This window comes from Hemicordylus capensis, chromosome 4, assembly GCF_027244095.1.
Source record: "Hemicordylus capensis ecotype Gifberg chromosome 4, rHemCap1.1.pri, whole genome shotgun sequence".
NCBI classification, from domain to species: Eukaryota; Metazoa; Chordata; class Lepidosauria; order Squamata; family Cordylidae; genus Hemicordylus; species Hemicordylus capensis.
In genome coordinates, this window is record NC_069660.1 from 49,375,253 (window position 1) to 49,392,462 (window position 17,210).

At 42.8% G+C, this 17,210-nt stretch overlaps 1 protein-coding gene across 5 annotated transcripts in view; it reads left to right on the forward strand.

The window, feature by feature from the left end:
- Positions 1-17,210, forward strand: part of NDRG3 (NDRG family member 3) — a 98,106-nt gene that overhangs the window by 68,951 nt on the left and 11,945 nt on the right. For all 5 annotated transcript variants that reach the window (XM_053246741.1, XM_053246743.1, XM_053246745.1 and 2 more), the window contains 10 exons: positions 9,320-9,425; positions 9,689-9,809; positions 10,662-10,724; positions 11,006-11,066; positions 11,609-11,695; positions 12,762-12,818; positions 13,300-13,403; positions 14,324-14,389; positions 15,866-15,917; positions 16,859-16,906. In XM_053246741.1, coding sequence (XP_053102716.1) covers positions 9,320-9,425; positions 9,689-9,809; positions 10,662-10,724; positions 11,006-11,066; positions 11,609-11,695; positions 12,762-12,818; positions 13,300-13,403; positions 14,324-14,389; positions 15,866-15,917; positions 16,859-16,906 — 765 coding nt within the window. The remainder of the gene's footprint in view (positions 1-9,319; positions 9,426-9,688; positions 9,810-10,661; positions 10,725-11,005; positions 11,067-11,608; positions 11,696-12,761; positions 12,819-13,299; positions 13,404-14,323; positions 14,390-15,865; positions 15,918-16,858; positions 16,907-17,210) is intronic.

Sequence of the window (17,210 nt, forward strand, 5' to 3'; positions counted from 1 at the left end):
TTCACAGCTGCCACACATTGAGTCGACACTTTCAACAAGCTGTCTACCACCACCCCAAGATCCCTCTCCTGGCCAGTCACCGACAGCTCAGATCCCATCAGCTTGAAAAACAAGCATACATGCACGTGTGTGCACACACAGAGGTGTGTTGGGAACTTTACATTCTTATTCATCAGTAATCTGAGGAAAATGTAATACTTTTAAGGCCCAAAGCTATGTACTCTATGGGACATGAGTCTCTGTGCTCAGAGTCTTTCAGCTTAAGAGCGGACATCACAGCTGCTTTGGGGAGGTCTGGAAATGCTTCCATGGTTTTAGAGCAGAGCTGGTCTTGTGGTAGCAAGCATGACTTTCCCCCATAGCTAAGCAGGGTCTGCCCTGGTTGCAGCTGAATGGGAGACTTGATGTGTGAGCACTGCAAGATATTCCCCTCAGGGGATGAAGCTGCTCTGGGAAGAGCAGAAGGTTTCAAGTTCCCTCCCTGGCTTCTCCAAGTTAGGGCTAAGAGCTTGGAGAAGCCGCTGCCAGTCTGTGAAGACAATACTGAGCTAGATAGACCAATGGTCTGACTCAGTATATGGCAGCTTCCTATGTTCCTATGTTTTCATTCATGTGGCTATGACACTTGGGAAGCTGTTGACTTTGTAGAGCATTCGTACAGTATGGAGTGTTTACATAAGTGGACCAATTAGTGTGGTAAGCAGTTTTCTGACCTTATGGCTTCAACAAGGAACTGGAGTCATGCATCTCCGATGGCCAGGCAGAACTGAGGAGATAGGATTGGGTGAGTGGTTTAGCAAGGCTGAGGAAGGGAAAGATTAATAGCAGAAAGCAGAGAGGGAAAGGGAAGCTATGATCTTCCAGGAAATATTTCGCACAAGCTGCATGCTGGCCTGTATATTTATGGATGGATGGCTTATGTCAGTGGGAATGAATACTGTGTGAATATCTCATCTTCTATGAAGTGCCTGCCAGCAAAGAAGTAATTGGATGTCTGTAAGTCCTTTGGTTTACGCAGTTTTCTGCCAAAGTTGAGAACACTGATCAATAGATTATAAAAACTATTATATCTTTTAAAAGCTCTTATATAGTGGTGTTTTTGTGGTACTATAAGAGCTTTTAAACATCTCCTTGTTGATGAGACAAAGGGATAGTCTGAGTTTTGTTTAGATTCTTTTAAAAGTCAAATCGGCACAATCTACAGAGTGTCTGTGTACATAAGACCCAGTGAAATCAAGTGACCCTGGATTGTTCCCATTGTCTGAAATCTAGATTAACCCTTTGCTGATGTACCAGGGTTTTCTATTGCGTATGGGGAGGTAGTGATTTTTGACAGTCACCCCAAACTGTGTCCTCCAACTCTCAGGGACATAGTTTCGGGAGGTATAATGGCCGCCAAAAATCACCCCTTCCCCTTTCACAATGGAAAACCCTGCCGCATCAGCAAAGGGTTACTCTGCATGTCAGCCAACGTCTGTAACAGATTGATTTGCTCTAATATCTATATATTTAATTCTCTTACGACCAACCGCTTAGGGAACTGCGTCCAGATGCGCCTGGATGCCTGGTGGAACTCTCACGAAGTCCTGCGAGAGTTCCAACCATTGCCTTGTGAGGGAACAGCAGTGAGGGAGGCAGGCAGGAATTTGGCACAGCAGAGTTGGGGCGGGGAGGAGGGAGAAAGGAGGAAACTGGAGGAAGGAGGAAAATTGAAGGGGAATCGGCATGGCAGAGTCGGGGAAAGGAGGAAGAAAGGAGGAAACTGGACCTCAGAGAGGGCAGCGAGACAACGGACACCCGCCGTCAAGGAGCAGGAGGAAAATAAGCGGTGGAGGACAGCAGGGAGGAAGAGGAAGCAGAAGGGGGCGGGGAAGGAAAGGAGGCTAGGGCAGAAGGGGGCAGAGAGGAGAGGAGGCTGGGGCAGAAGGGGGCAGAGGGGAGAGGAGGCTGGGGCAGAAGGGGGCAGAGGGGAGAGGAGGCTGGGGCAGAAGGGGGCAGAGGGGAGAGGAGGCTGGGGCAGAAGGGGGAGGGGAAGGTGGGCAGAAGGTGGGGTTTACTGCACAGATGCTCTGTGTGGGTTCAGCTAGTTGTTATTTAAAAGCATTGAAGCTTCTGTGTGCCAGAGTGAAGACTTTTAAGTATCTTAGTCAAATAGGACATGAAATATAGTTTTTTTCCTGGGGTGAGAGTGACACTGTGTGGGGGAGTACTAATGATGATGGGAATACTGCCTCCCTGCTGCTTTCCTTGCCAGGCTGAAAGCATCTGCAGTAGCTAAAACTGCTTTGGCTTAGGATTACTGGATGCTTTCTGGCGAGATTTCAGTATGCTCTGAGGTGGCATGAATCTTTCAAGCACTTCCAAACCCATTATTCTGTCCTGAATTCTGGGATACCCACTGATGCCTTCTCTAATTTCTGCTTCATCAAAAATGGCTAATGCTGGTTCAAGTTTTTCGGTGCAAGTAAAACCTTCCCCAGACACATCTTTTACCTGTTCCAGGACCAGATGAATAGCCATTAGCTCTGCCAGCGTAATACATTAGATACTCTATACCCTTCCCTAACACCAAGCATTTGGTGTACTCAAGGAGAGATTCTTCCTGAGATGCCGAGAACACTGAAGTGGCCAGGCAAATGCCCAGCAGACAACTGCTGTAACCGTGGACGGGGGGTGGGGAGGAGGGCTTGCAAGCACGTTCTCAAGAATGCTGTACTCCCAAGTACAAAATTCCCAGTTTTGATTATGCTTGAATTAGGGCTTTACTCTACTCCACCTCTGATCTTTGAAAAGAGAGACGCTCTATATGATCTTAAGACTAATGCTGCTTCAGATGTGTTTGTGAATCTTTTGCTTCTTTTTAATTAAGTCACTTTGTGTTTTGTTTTGTTTTTTAAATACTATTGAGATGTGGTGATCTTCAGTCTGCATAACCTTCTGTCGACAGCAGTTGCTCACACCTCAGATGTGAAAGAGAAGTGTAGTGAAATACAGCCATCGTTAGCACTGCCTCTTGCTGGCTTCGTGTGGAATCACATCAGCAGGCTGATCTTGAGAAAGCAATCAGACTTCACACCATGTTCCTCTAATGAATCTTCTAGGACACGGCTGCTGTCTCCTCACAGATGACAAAACATTGCAAGCTAAAAGGGAGATTAGTGCCATCCAATCCATGCCTGATTTAGTTACCCATGCCATCTTTTAATGTTTTTAGAGGGGCATCAGTACATCTTCAGTATTTTCAGACGTCACTTTCTTAATTTGTACATTCAGTGATGGCCAAGTTTTAAAGCTTCCAGTGGTTCTAGCCTATTGTAGTATATGCTATTAATAAAATGTTGACTTAATTTGAGATTATAGTCATGCATTTTATCTTGATTCTACTACTGCTGCTGCTTCTGTTAGGGGAAAAGAATGGCAAAGCTGGACCAAAGGAAGGTCTCATCACTGTGATCTACTAACTGTCACTTAATGCACAGTCAGTCTTTCACATAGCTGAGTGGTTTGAGGGAAGTTCCATTAAAGCTAAAGAACCAGAGCCCAAATAGCCTAACATAAGACTAGCCCTTCTAGATCAGGCCCAAGGCCTATCTAGTCCAGAATTCTATTTCAAACATTCTTCTCAGATGCCTCTAAGAAGCCCTCAGGCAAGAATTGTGGACATGCCCTCTCTCTCTTGATGTTGCTCCGCTACAACTGGTATTTAGAGGCATGTTTCCTCTGAGGCTGGAGGTGGCCTACAGCCACCAGACTAGTAGCCTTTGATAGACCTGTCCTCCATGAATTTGTCTAAACCCTTTTTAAAGCCATCCAAGCTTGTGGCCATCACCACATCCTGTGTCAGAGAATTCCATAGATTAATTATGTGCTGTGTGAAAAACTACTTCCTTCTGTCAGTCCTAAATTTCCTGGCCTTCAGTTTCATGGCATGACCCCTGGTTCTAGTGCTGTGGGGGAGGGAGAAAATTTTTCTTTACTCCATGCATAATTTTATACACTTCTATCAGTGTCACCTCTTTCCACATAAAGAGCCCCAGATGCTATAGCCTTGCCTCATAAGGAAGGTGCTGCAGGCCCATGATCATCTCAGTTGCCCTCTTCTGCACCTTTTCTAGATCTCCAATGCCCTCTTTGAGATATGGTGACCAGAACTGTATGCAGTAGTCCAGTTGTGGCTGCACCATAGATTTGTATAGGGGCATTATAATAGTAGCATTTTTATTTTCAATCCCCTTCCTAATGATCATTCTAACTCAGTTTCTGTTACTGTAGTTTTAAATAAGTTCCATGCTTTCTGGAGTAAAGTAACCCTCCTGACATTCTTTTTCAGCTTCCTTTGTACCAGACCCCTCATTTTTGAGAAGTTTCTTCTCAAAAAGAAGAAGTCTTTTGTGTTGGACACAACACAACACAGAAGTCATCTGTGTTGGACTTTCTTGGCAATACTCCACTCACATATAATCTGAATTGGATCACACTATGGTCACTGTTCCCCTGTGGTTCTACAACTTGTAACATCTCGCACCAGGTCCTGGGCACCACTCAGGATTAAATCCAAGTTTGCCTTCTTTCTGGTTGGTTCTGTGACCAAATGTTCTAAAGCACAATCATTTATCTTGTCTAGAAATTTGGCCTCTTTCTTTGTTTCCAAAAGTTGCTTGATGTGATGACATCAAAATACCTAATGGACAAAGAGCATTGAAAAACATCTCCTGCTTGTAACTTCATACCACACAGTCGCAAGGGCATAATTATTATTAATTTTATTTATTTGATTTATAATACCGCCCTTCCAAAAATGGCTCAGGGCAGTTTACATCAAAACATAATCCACTGTCTCTGGAACTCCACAAGTAACACATAAATCGTCCTCTTCCTTGACAAGCAAATAGAGTTTACCACGAAGGGCACAATGTCCAGAAAGATTTCTTAGGGTGGAAACTTGACTCATTCTACCAGTGATTGAGAGAAGCTGTAAATTCGTGAGTCTTGAGCAGAGGGAATAATCCCTTTGTTTAGTATCATCATGGTCCCACTGGTTTTGTCATTCTTTTGCTAATGCCTGTTTAACCCAGCACTTTGCTTCAGATTGAGTAAAAGCCAACTTGTAGTCCACTGCTTCCCACTCTCAGGTATCCAGCAAAATTTAATGAATACAGCCATCTATATATACAGTTCTTTAAGGCGTACCTGTGGCTACTCCGTGTGTGGCATCTCTTGCAGGAGTTTGCAAGCAGAAGCACTGTGGTGATTGGGCAGTAGAGATTCCATATGCAGATAGGGAGCAGGAGCCTGTGCTGGTTAAGGACAGTTGGAATGCAACTGTTACTGGTCAGAAGATGTTCTTGATTGTAGAGGAGAGGTGTGTGTGGGTGTGTGTGTGTGTGTGTGTGTGTGTGTGTGTGTGTGTATGGATAGTGGGCAGGGGTCTGTGAAGAGAGGTGTTGTGAGGGAGGAAAGAGCCCCTTCAGGAGAAGGAGGCTGCTTGTGTGAATTAGATGAGGAAACAAGATGAACAAGATCTGTTAACTCAGGAAGGGAGAGAGAAAGAGAATAAGAAGCAAGGGGAAGAGCAAGTGGAGGAGAAAGAAAGAGAAAAGAGGTAGGGGAAGAGAGAAAGAAGGAAGGGCGAGAGACCAGCCCAAGCCTGTCAGCGGTCTGAGGGGAATGAGCAGCCGTGGTGGCGTCTATTGGCAGCAAGGAAGGGCCCAGTCAACCACTGCTACTGTTTGGGGCTACCAAGGCCATTGGCAGAGGGAGGCAGGCCAGGCAAGGGACGGGCCCGGGCCTGTCAGCAGCCTGAGGGGAACGAGTGACAATAGAGAGTAAGGGCCCGGTCAACCGCTGCTGCTCCTGTGGGGAGGAGCAGGAGCGGGGCTCGGGTGGGGACTGGGGAGGTCTCTGGGGATAGGGGGCTGCAGCTTGGCCAGTAGGCTCCACAAATGCTGCAGCCACAACCAAGAGGGTTGAGGGGGGTGGAGTAAAGGGATGGAGGAGTGACCAAGAGGGGTGAGGAGGATGGAATCAACCGGATGGAGCAGGAGTGCAGCTCAGGTGAGGGTTGGGAGATCTCCTAAGTGAGGGGGGCTGTGGCAGGGAGTGAGGGGAGCAATCAAGTACTAGCTCTCAGATGCTCTGTGCAAGTTAAGCTAGTACACTATAATTCATTATATAACACCCAGTTTTCATTTGCCAATAAGCTTTTACATCCGGGCCCACTGTTCTGAATAGCCATAAGGTCAGACCGTGAATCAGACAAAAGTAAAACTTGCCCAGACATACATCTTTTACCCACTCTAGAACCAGCCGAATAGCCATTCACTCCACCAACATAATACAGATCTCATTAGATAATCTATACCCTTTCCTAATACTAAGGCTTGGAACTACAAATGCAGCAGACTAGTCAACTCGTAATGGCTAGTCAACTCATGAAGATCTAGACTCATCTGTATAAAACTTACAACATTCATGTTTGAAAGACAACAAACTCCAGGACCATAGTATGACCACAAGGGATCGCCATAGCCAGACAGGATAAGGGTATGCAGCTGGCCCTGCAGCTACCAAATTCTCCAATGGATAGGATGTGAAACAGGAAATGACCCAGGCCACATGGGACAACCTCACATCTTAGAACTTCCTACTGTCATTAAACTCCCAGCTAAGCTTGTAAATGGGGCCATGAGATCCAAAGGACAGAGACAGAGATCCAAAGGACACATCCAAGACCATATGGTATAAATTCCCAGGCCACTCCTCTGTTACACCCCACAGGACACTGCAAGGCCCCACAATAAAAAGGCCCCACAAATAATCTGTAGTGCTTTTATTTGAATGGAGTCCACTCTGTGCAGTACAGACCTGGATCTGATGAATAAATTTGACATTCATAGTCCAAAATTGGCCTAAAAATTGCATGATGTAGTAACAAAAGTTTTTCAATCCACCCCCCAAGTACTACTGAAATATCCCACAATAAATCCAGTTGCGGCTTACGCCTATTCACCATATATGAAACATGCTGTATCCCGCTTAACTTGTCATCAAAATAGTCTCCCCAAAATTTAAAATGAGAAACCACTTGAATTGGGGACCAATACAGCAACAATTGAGGAGCTACTGGGGACCTTTTTCTTGTAAAAACCATAACTGCTGTATCTTCTGTTAAACTTCTAAGGCGTATATGTAGAACCAAAAGGCTCTCATTGGCTTACCTGTTTTGGATTCCTGGTTCCTGTGGTGAGTTTTTTGTTTTGGTTGTGTGTGTTGCTATGAGATAAAAGTAGTTTCCCCTCCCTATCTGCCCTATGCAAATGCTGTCTCTAAGACCAATCGATTCAGTCATTTTAGAACAATGCATTATTACTCAGAAAGCACATTCAGTTTCAACACATTAAATATTATAATTCAAAGATTTCTAGCTTAGGTGACATTTCCCTTCTCACATCGCACCACTTTGGGAACTGTTGTTGAAAAGCAGTATATAAATATTTGTCATATTCATATCACAGGAGTGCATTGTCTAAATGAGCAATTTGCTAATCTAAGCACTACTACACAATTCTTTATTGCTAGTCTCTGCCTTGCAAGGGACCTATGAGTTCCAATTAATGCTAAAGAAAGACATGAGTAACTCCTGGCATTTGTATTTTGAATTAGATAATATCTATTGCTGCTTTTCTTCCAATATGCTATGGAGTAGCCTTGGCTCTTTTGAATGGGTCGCCAACTAACCTAATCAGCCTGCAAAGAGCTTCCTAAGTTGCAATCTGGACTGTTAACCTAAGAAGACAGAGCTTCTGGGATGCCCACCTACACTCTCCCTACCACCACCCTTAACCTGAAGCAGAGTTCTGTAAAAACAAAAATGCTTGTGCTCTATTTTTCAGTTTCATTTAGTCCTGATAAAGGTATCGTGGTACTGTTCCTGTTCTAAGGACCAGCAGCAGCTCTATACTTTACGGCCAGTTTTAGCCAAACTGGGCCAACACACCAAAGGGTGTAGCCCCAAAGTTTCCTATATGATTTAAAACAAAAAACAAAAAACAGTTGCAGTGCCAAAATAAGCAACTGCCCACTGGCCCACTTTTTGTTTTTAAAGCAGTATATTTAAAATATTTGCGTGTCTCTCTCCAGGCTCTGGTCCTCCCAAGGTAGACTAATAGAGAAAATTAAAATACATGACTAAAAGGTTGTTTCAATACAAGAGAAATAAAACTGAACAGCAGAGAGATTAAAATGGGAAATAAAACCAGTGAGATAAAAACTTGGTTCAGCAGGCGAGTTTTGACAGTATGGTTAAAAACTGAGAGGATAAAGATCTAACATGGTAAACGTGCAAGAGATGGTATACAATTTGAAGATGGGTGGGAAGGAAGTGGTATGAAGAAGCATTCATGTATGTGTGGACATGACCTTTATATTTGTTAGTGTGCTTCAGTAGCACATGTGGACACTGTTCCCTCTAAGGTGTGAGCACATTCACATGCTCACAAGTTTTTGGATGTCTGCTCAGTTCAGATCCCGCTCAGGTTGAATCAGGAATGTCCCACTCTGAATGCATGTGCACACACACTGCCTTGATACTGCCACATAGAGGGCGGGGGGACTCATTCTTCACAGAGATGAAAAAAATTAAGAGGGACCACTGCATGTGGATCAAAAGATAAATTCTTGGCATCAGATTTAAATGTGGCGATGACTGTGTACATCACCATAAAATGAAATGTACTAACTGCTGAGATGATGGCACAAGCAGTTTTGCTGGTTCATGTGAAAGTTATTAGCTACTCAACAGAAGAGTTCTCCTCAAGGGCACATGAAGTGTATTCATTATTGCAAGGGAGCCTCAAGACATCTGGTTGAGACAAAGAAGTAAAACTAGGGTGGGGGGGAAGCAAATGACAGAGAAAGTCTGGTACTGCACTGTGATTTGAAAGTTACTTTAAGGAGCTAAGCCTGGTCATGAGAGGGGTAGACTGCATGGCTGATTTCAGCAGGGGGAAATATCGCTGGATTTGGATTAAGATAAGGGAAATCTATAGAAAGCACGTATAATGCACTGATGCCTGTATCTATCTGCTTGAGAGATCCATTTTCAGCTAGGGTACTGAGCTAGTTGTGTTTATTACTGTTCCCCACCCACCCACCCTTTTTGCAAGCCACCTTGAACTGTCCAGTTTATATTGGAAAGGCATTTCCACAATATTAAGGCTGCTGGCACGAGCTGACTGCTTCCCTGTCTAGATGTCTCTTAACAATAATTTCTCCCAAGAGATTGTTTCTCTAACCACCACCTGAACTTTTCCTTCTGTAGGAGCATGACATTGAGACGGCATGTGGAGTTGTTCATGTCACTATGAGGGGTACACCAAAAGGGAACAGGCCTATCATCCTCACATACCACGATATTGGCCTCAACCGTAAGTCCTCTTGTTTCTAGGTGCTCAGATCTGCATGCTTTTTGTTTTAAGTGTGTTGCTAGTTCAGCAACTATGTTCTTATGGATGACATAAAGGGGGAAAAAGAGTTGTGGCTCAGAAGCAGTGCTTCCTTAGTTTTTCATTTGCTATGGTTGCAACACAAAGCATGAACCATGATTACTCTTGGCTATGCAGAGCAAAGGTCAGGTGGCAGAATGGAGAGATGCTTTCCTATCCAGTTACTCCCAGGCTTTCTCTTGCAGATAAATCATGCTTCAATGCTTTTTTCAACTATGAAGACATGCAGGAGATCACCCAACACTTTGCTGTGTGCCATGTTGATGCACCAGGACAACAAGAAGCGGCTCCCCCTTTCCCTTCTGGGTAAGCACAGCAGTATTGCTCTGATCCTGGAAGTCTGTTGCCATGGGGGGGAAACCTTTTGTGTAGATGTGGCAGCCTATAGATGATAAAGATTTCTGGAATGGATCCTATTCTGCTGCTTGCTGTAAAGAGCTCATTCTACCCTTTCTGTTGTGATGTGGTCATGGAGTCTGACTGAAAATATTCTAGAGGCAAATGGAGTTAGACTACCCACAGCTCAATGGAACATAGGAAGCTGCCATATACTGAGTCAGACCATTAGTCCATCTAGCTCAGTGTTGTCTCTACACAGACTGGCAGTGGCTTCTCCAAGGTTGCAGGCAGGAATCTCTCTCTGCCCTATCTTGGAGAAGCCAGAGAGGGAACTTGAAACCTTCTGCTCTTCGCAGAGCGGCTCCATCCCCTAAGGGGAATATCTTACAGTGCTCACACTTGTAGTCTCCCATTCAAATGCAACCAGGGCAGACCCTGCTTAGCTTGCTACCACAAGATCAGCTCTCTTCAGTCACACTGTGTGTGTCTGCTGTAGTGATGATAATAAAGAGTGAGAGCATGTCAAGGGGTAGTATAAACGGGCAAGGTATCTTAAATAAAGGTATACAGTTGTGAGAGACATTCCATGAGTCTATTGTGATTCAGTTAGGTCTCTTAACTGTGTGTGCTTTGGTAAATACAAGTTTCTGCTTCCACTTGTAAATTCCAGAATCCGCTGATGTGAAACTGCTGTAGCCTTTCCTAAATACTCTGCGTGTGTGAGAGTGACTACATGGCCTTAAAATAAATTTTCAGGGGTTTAGTGAATGTATTTCATCCTATCAGTAGCCTTACTGAAGCACCTCTCTTTGTTTTCAGATACCAATACCCCACTATCGATGAACTAGCTGAAATGCTCCCTGCAGTTCTTACACACCTGAGGCAAGTACACAGCTTGACCCATGCTAGTTTGGTTACTACAGTTGGCCAGAAAACGTTTCCCTGATGTAGCCAGGAGAGGGGATGGTAACAGCTATGCTTACAATGCATATGGTGGTCCAGTTCTATTCAGATCTTACATGCAGAAACCTCATAATTTCCTGTTACTCCTTTCCACTATTTGTAGCAGAACAGACACTTGATTGCATGCAAGGGGGCCATCAAATGGCCAACTGAAAGGATGGTGTTGCATGGGTATTGAGATTTTCACTTTAAACTTTCAGCCTGAAAAGCATAATTGGAATTGGAATTGGAGCTGGTGCTTACATCCTTAGCAGGTTTGCAGTAAGTAAGCTTTATCTCTGACCATTTATACAAACTCAGATTCTTAGCTCCATACATACATAAGGCTATTGATTTGTATAGCATGCATAGTAGGGATGAGTACAGTAATGAGAGATACTAGTAAGAACTTGAATCATGGATGTATCAACCTCTCTGCAGGAAAGAATTTCATGAATTTATTAAAGGTTAGGCAGGTAATTCAAGGTGATGAGGATACAGGATTCCCATTTTTTTCCAGGATGGAGATTACTCTTTGCAACAATAAACATAACAGATATACTACTTGATACGAGTTAAGGCTACCAGTCTTCTCATGTTTTCTCTTTTCCAAGCTAAATGAGGAAGTGCATCAGCATGAATCCAAATGTTGTACCTCATGCGATCATCACTTGCTATAATCTAGACTAATTGGTTGCTAGACTAATCGGTTGCTACAATCTAGACTAGTGAGCCATCCATACTAACTGGCGTTTTAAAGCATAGATATTTGGAAATTTAAAATCTAGTGGCTCACCTGCCACCCACCTTTTTTTTTTAATTAGTTGAATCATCCTGACTTGGTGGAAGGCCTGGTTCTTATTAATATTGACCCATGTGCAAAAGGCTGGATTGACTGGGCAGCATCCAAGGTAAGGCTTGAATGTTTTATGGAGATAATACTGACCTATTTTATGTAGCAAGGAAGTGTGCTCATGAGTCCTCCATACTGAAGCAGATATTGATGTCATAAAGCTAACATTGAGCCAAACAGTACATGTGTACATACAGGAAGGGATAGCCTACATGTCAGCATATAATTTATAATATAACCATACCTATGGATGCAACAGGCAGTGGGTAAGAAATTATGAATATATTTTATATTTTAGTGTATTATACACAAAAGCAGCAGGAAGAAATAGAGGAGTGCGGCCTATCAGACTTCTCTAAGTCGCATACAGACTGGTACGGTGAGATTAGTCAGCTTCCTTATAAAGTACAACCATATTGAATTCTTAATTTTAAATGCTCTTAGGTCTGTTAAACTGATACATTGCAAGTAATTAGAGATGCAGTGAGTAAGACTTTCCAGAATGTAAGAAACTGACCTCACATCCTTCACACACACACACACACACCCCGAGTAGAGTAGGGTCTGTTAACTGATTCAGGCATTGCTTTTGTTGTATCTGCCTCAAGAAAATTAAGTCACAACTACAGATTTACTGTTTCTATTATTATTTCATATGAGAGAGAGAGAAGTGTACAAGAGCTCAAACTGATAAGAGTTAAGAGATCAGTGAGACACACAGTTAAGAGTTTCTTTGGAATCCTTACCTACTATAAACAAACAATACTGCACAACATGATGCAGCAGGCCAAGAAAAAATTGGAACTACACAAAGTTGTCATAAAACAGGAAATCACATGTATAGAAACAGAAGATTGAAATAGAGAAAGAACAGAAAATAATTCCAACTGGCTGATAACCATAAAGCTTCAACCAGCTGATAGATTACATCTCCACTTGCTACTTGGAGGAACTGTTCGTGTTTCTGATTCCTACATATTGGTTTAATTTCACTTGCTTTTCCAACACAAACCCCTGCTGTGTTGGAATTTGTTGGCTTAAAAATTGGTTGTGTAACTTAACCTGACCTGTTTGTTAGGGCAACTGAGTTATTTAAGTACCCATAACTTAAATTTTATTTTCAGTTTTCTGGGTGGACAACCAACATTGTGGACATTGTCCTGGCTCATCATTTTGGTCATGTAAGTCGACTGCAATTTCTAATTTTGAATCTTAAATATAATATCCTATTCTTGATCCTACCCCTAGTCACTTTAAAAGAACATTGTCACAATCTCAGTTCTGAATGATTTGATGAGTTATAGCTGTACAGTAAAGAGTATATTGACATTTCTCCTCCTTATGTATTCTGCAACTGGATATTACTAAATACCCTCTAAGGTAGGTATTGCTAAACCTTTTCAGCAGTGAGATAATCCTTGTTTGTGTGTGTCCCTTCTATTACATTAGCACACTTCAAGCATTTCATATGAAGGCTATGCAGCCCTTTGCTTCTATAAGACATTGAATAATAGGAATAGTTAGGTTATTTGAAATCTAAAATCTTGGTGTAGTCTAAAGGATGTATGTTACTTGCTGAACTTCATGTGGTGTCCTCCTAGCATGTTTAATGAGCATTTAAAAATAGCAAGGCAACTGACAAGACTATTTGTTCTTCATCAGGATGAACTGCAAGCTAATTTGGAGCTGATCCAGACATACAGACTTCATATTGGACAGGACATCAATCAGGATAACCTTCAGCTCTTTGTGGCCTCCTATAACGGGTAGTTAACTGCATTTGTATAGAAGCCTGCTTTTTTGCTTTCTTTCCCCACCCACCCCCAAAGGTATAAATAGTGCTGCAGCAGATGACTGGGTTGGTTGGAAGATTCCAATACATTGACACATGACACAAAATGCAGATTAAGTGGTATTTCTGGAGAGCCTGCTTTATACAAGAAAAGAGATTTCAAGGAAATGGTCTTCCTAAATCCCTCTCCTCAATGAGGTTCCAGTACTATTGCCATATAATATGTAATGTCGGTCTAGGTATGTCAGACATTTTATCTTTCACACAAAAAAATCTCTTCTTGTTTCATTACTTCTCTGCTTTCCAGTTTTTGAAAAGAGCAGACACCACTGAGCATTTAAGTCCAAGTCCAGGGGATATTCAGTCGAAGGTGTACATCAACAGAGGTTTGAGGGTTTTCCCCCTCTAGCAAAGCTAATGGCAGCTTTGGGCATAGAGGATTGTGATCAAGAAAATGGTGGGGCATGAGTTAAGGACCCCAGCTGTCTCTGTTTTGTTCAGACTTTGAACTGCCACTTACTCAACAGTGTGTTAAATGAGTGGGTGGAGGTGTGAGTTCCATTTGTAGCTCTTTCTCACATATCTGTCAAGGAGGAACACAGATTTCTAAAACATACATACCAAGAGCACCACAGATCATACTTGCTTTTTTTGTGGGTCAGCTTGCAGAATCTGCCACAGAGTTCATTAGCTTGAGTTAGAAATTTATTTTAAAAAATGCCAGGTGACTCCCTGGATGTCATACTAAATGTGTAATTAGAACCATATAATCTTTCTCTGCTGTGCTCTTGTATTTGTTAAAACACACTGTTAAATCCAAGCTTAATAGCTTTGAGGCATAATGTGCATATCATAGTTCTAGTGGTTCCACATGGCTCTCCTCCTGTCTTGCAGCCGTAGGGATCTGGACATTGAGAGACCGGTCTTGGGTGTGAATGAAGATGTAGCAAAAACACTCAAGTAAGTTGTTTTTTGTAATATTGAGACATTACTTGAAACTGTATTGAATTCCATTTTAAGTTTACTCATGTGCTATTTTTGCCTGCTCCTTCATTGTCCACTTCCTTGAGAGCTGTAAGGATCTTGATTCTTGATGTAGTCAATGTACCATATTAAGGCCATCAGAAGGATGTACTGAACTAGCCAGTTGAACCAGGATGGTGAAAGCCATTTTACAGCCCTGGATTGGATAGCAGAGTTATTTAATAGGTGTGTGTGTGTGTGTGTGTGTGTGTGTGTGTGTGTGTGTGTGAGAGAGAGAGAGAGAGAGAGAGAGAGAGAGAGAGAGAGAGAGAGAGAGAGAGAGCGCTTTAGACCACGGATGATAATCATTAGAGTAAGTCAAACATTGTAAGAGTGCATGCACACACCTTAAAATAAGGGCTTGCTGCATATTTTTCTCCTGCAGAACAAGCCTGCTTTCTCTCCTTACCCCCCCAGCCTTTTAATAGACTGCCTGTCCAAGCAGCACTATGTGCAGCTGGCTTCTGCCCTAGAATGTGCAACCAGTTTTCTCTGAGCTCAGTCCTGGGAAAAAGATTGTGTACATGAGGATAAAATGCAGCAAGTGTGCTTCCACAGCAGTTTCATTGTTTGAAACATTTGACTGGACTCACTGACTTCCACTCACTGCAGCTGTTCCTAGTTTGGTTGGAGGGGTTTGGATAATTTCATGGAGGAGAGGTCTATCAATGGCTACGAGTCGGAGGGCCACCTCCAGCCTCCAAGGCAGAATGCCTCTGAGTACCAGTTACAAGGGAGTAACAGCAGGAGAGAGGGCATGCCCTCAACTCTTGCTGTAGGCTTCCAGTGGTATCTGGTGGGCCACTGTGTGAAACAGAGTGCTGGACTAGATGGGCCTTGGGCCCAATCCAGCAGGGCTGTTCTTATGTTCTTATGACCTGACATTAGGAAATGTCCTAGTATAGAACATGTGAACACTGTAAGATATTCCCCTTAGGGGATGGAGCCACTCTGGGAAGAGTATATAGGTTCCAAGTTCCCCCTCTGGCATCTCCAAGATCGGGCTGAGAGAGATTCCTGCCTGCAGCAGTATAAAAATATGTTAAATAAATAAAATAAATAAACCTTGAAGAAGCCGCTGCCAGTCTGTGTAGACAGTAATGAGCCAGATAGCCCAAAGGTCTGACTCGGTATATGGCAGCTTCCTATGTTCCTAACTGCAGAATGATGAAATGTTTGAGAGCCTTGTGGATAGTATAGTGGAGTTTGCAATTGGGCCTTAGATATTGGAGAATTGTATTGGACACTGTGCAAAAGAAGCAGATGGCAGATATGCTCCTGTCTTGGTTCAGAGTTGATTTTTTGAATGCTTTATTAGGCAGTCGTGCTAAATTAAAGGAATAGGGAGAACCCTAAGTGGGGTAGAGGTTTTGGTGTGTGTGGAGTACAACTGTGTTCTGTGTTTTTTTCCAGATGCCCCGTCTTATTAGTGGTTGGGGACAGCTCACCTGCAGTTGAAGCTGTGGTAAGTGTGCCTTGTAACTTTATGTATTTTCTCATTGCCATCTTTGTCAGTGTATCACTTGTGGGGTCACACTGGAGTGATCAGTAGGGCATAGTATTTATTAAGTGCTTCCGCTCATGAGGATAAAATTCTACTCATTAGAGATAATGAGTGATAATTAGTGATAGATAATGAGTGATAATTAGTGATAGCTGTTTGACATAACCAGGCATAATTCTGCCCCACCCCCACTTGTATCTTAAAGATATGAGTGGGGCTTGTATGTGCTGAATTTGTCCCGTGCATCTTGGTCAGATGTCCTGCCAACTATCATGGCATGGGGTGGTACATGTGTTCAGATCCATGCACACCCCCTTCTAATGTTATGAAAGCAGCACAAGTCGAGTGACTTCTTTTAATTTTTTTCTGCTCTTAAATGTAAGTATGCAAAAGTAACATCAGCAGCAGCCTTCAGAAATGGGGGATATGTGAATTGTTGTTTTCAAATCTACCGGTAACAAGTCTTCTCCACTTTAGTTTCCCTTGATGTTGTTACAATTATAAAGTCTATATTTTCACCTTCAGTTACTATTATTTATATTCAGTTTTCCCACAGTGTGTACTGTCTTACTATGCACTTCTTAAAGCTTTTTCTCGGTGATAGTTTTGATCACATTTATGTCCTGCTGTTTTGTTCATCTTTCACACAAATGTAAGTTTTCTACTCTCTGTCAGGCACTGGAGAGCTCTTAATCCCATCTATAAAGTGTCCTTTATATGGACATTTATAAAGGAAGTGACAGATACCTCTGTTTCTAGATTGTGCTGCTGCTGCTGAGGGTCACAGTTTCTGCTTCTAATCCCCACTTTCTGGTATAGAACTGCGGAATGATGAAATGTTTGTATATTGCATTGAATAATTGGGGAGGAAATAAAATAAAAAGTCCTCTTATGCTTTGTAGGTTGAATGCAATTCTCGGCTGGATCCAATAAACACAACACTGTTGAAGGTAACTACCAACTATGGGCTATGGGTTGGGAGCTGTCGTTCGAGAGCATGCGTGTGCTCTCTCTCACTCTTCCCTACCCCACCTCTGCTTCCATGTCTCTTGGAATATATCCCAATTTGCCATTTTTTCAGATTGGGAATCTCCAGACACGTGTGAGATGGCTGCATTTGAACTGCTAATTTCAAACAGTGTGGGTCTGGGAGCTGTACTAAATGGTAGCTGAGAGAAGCTTGGTTACAGACAAACTTCAAAAGTGCTCTCTGCCAGCTCTCGGAGATCCACATCCAGAAATTGAGATTAACTC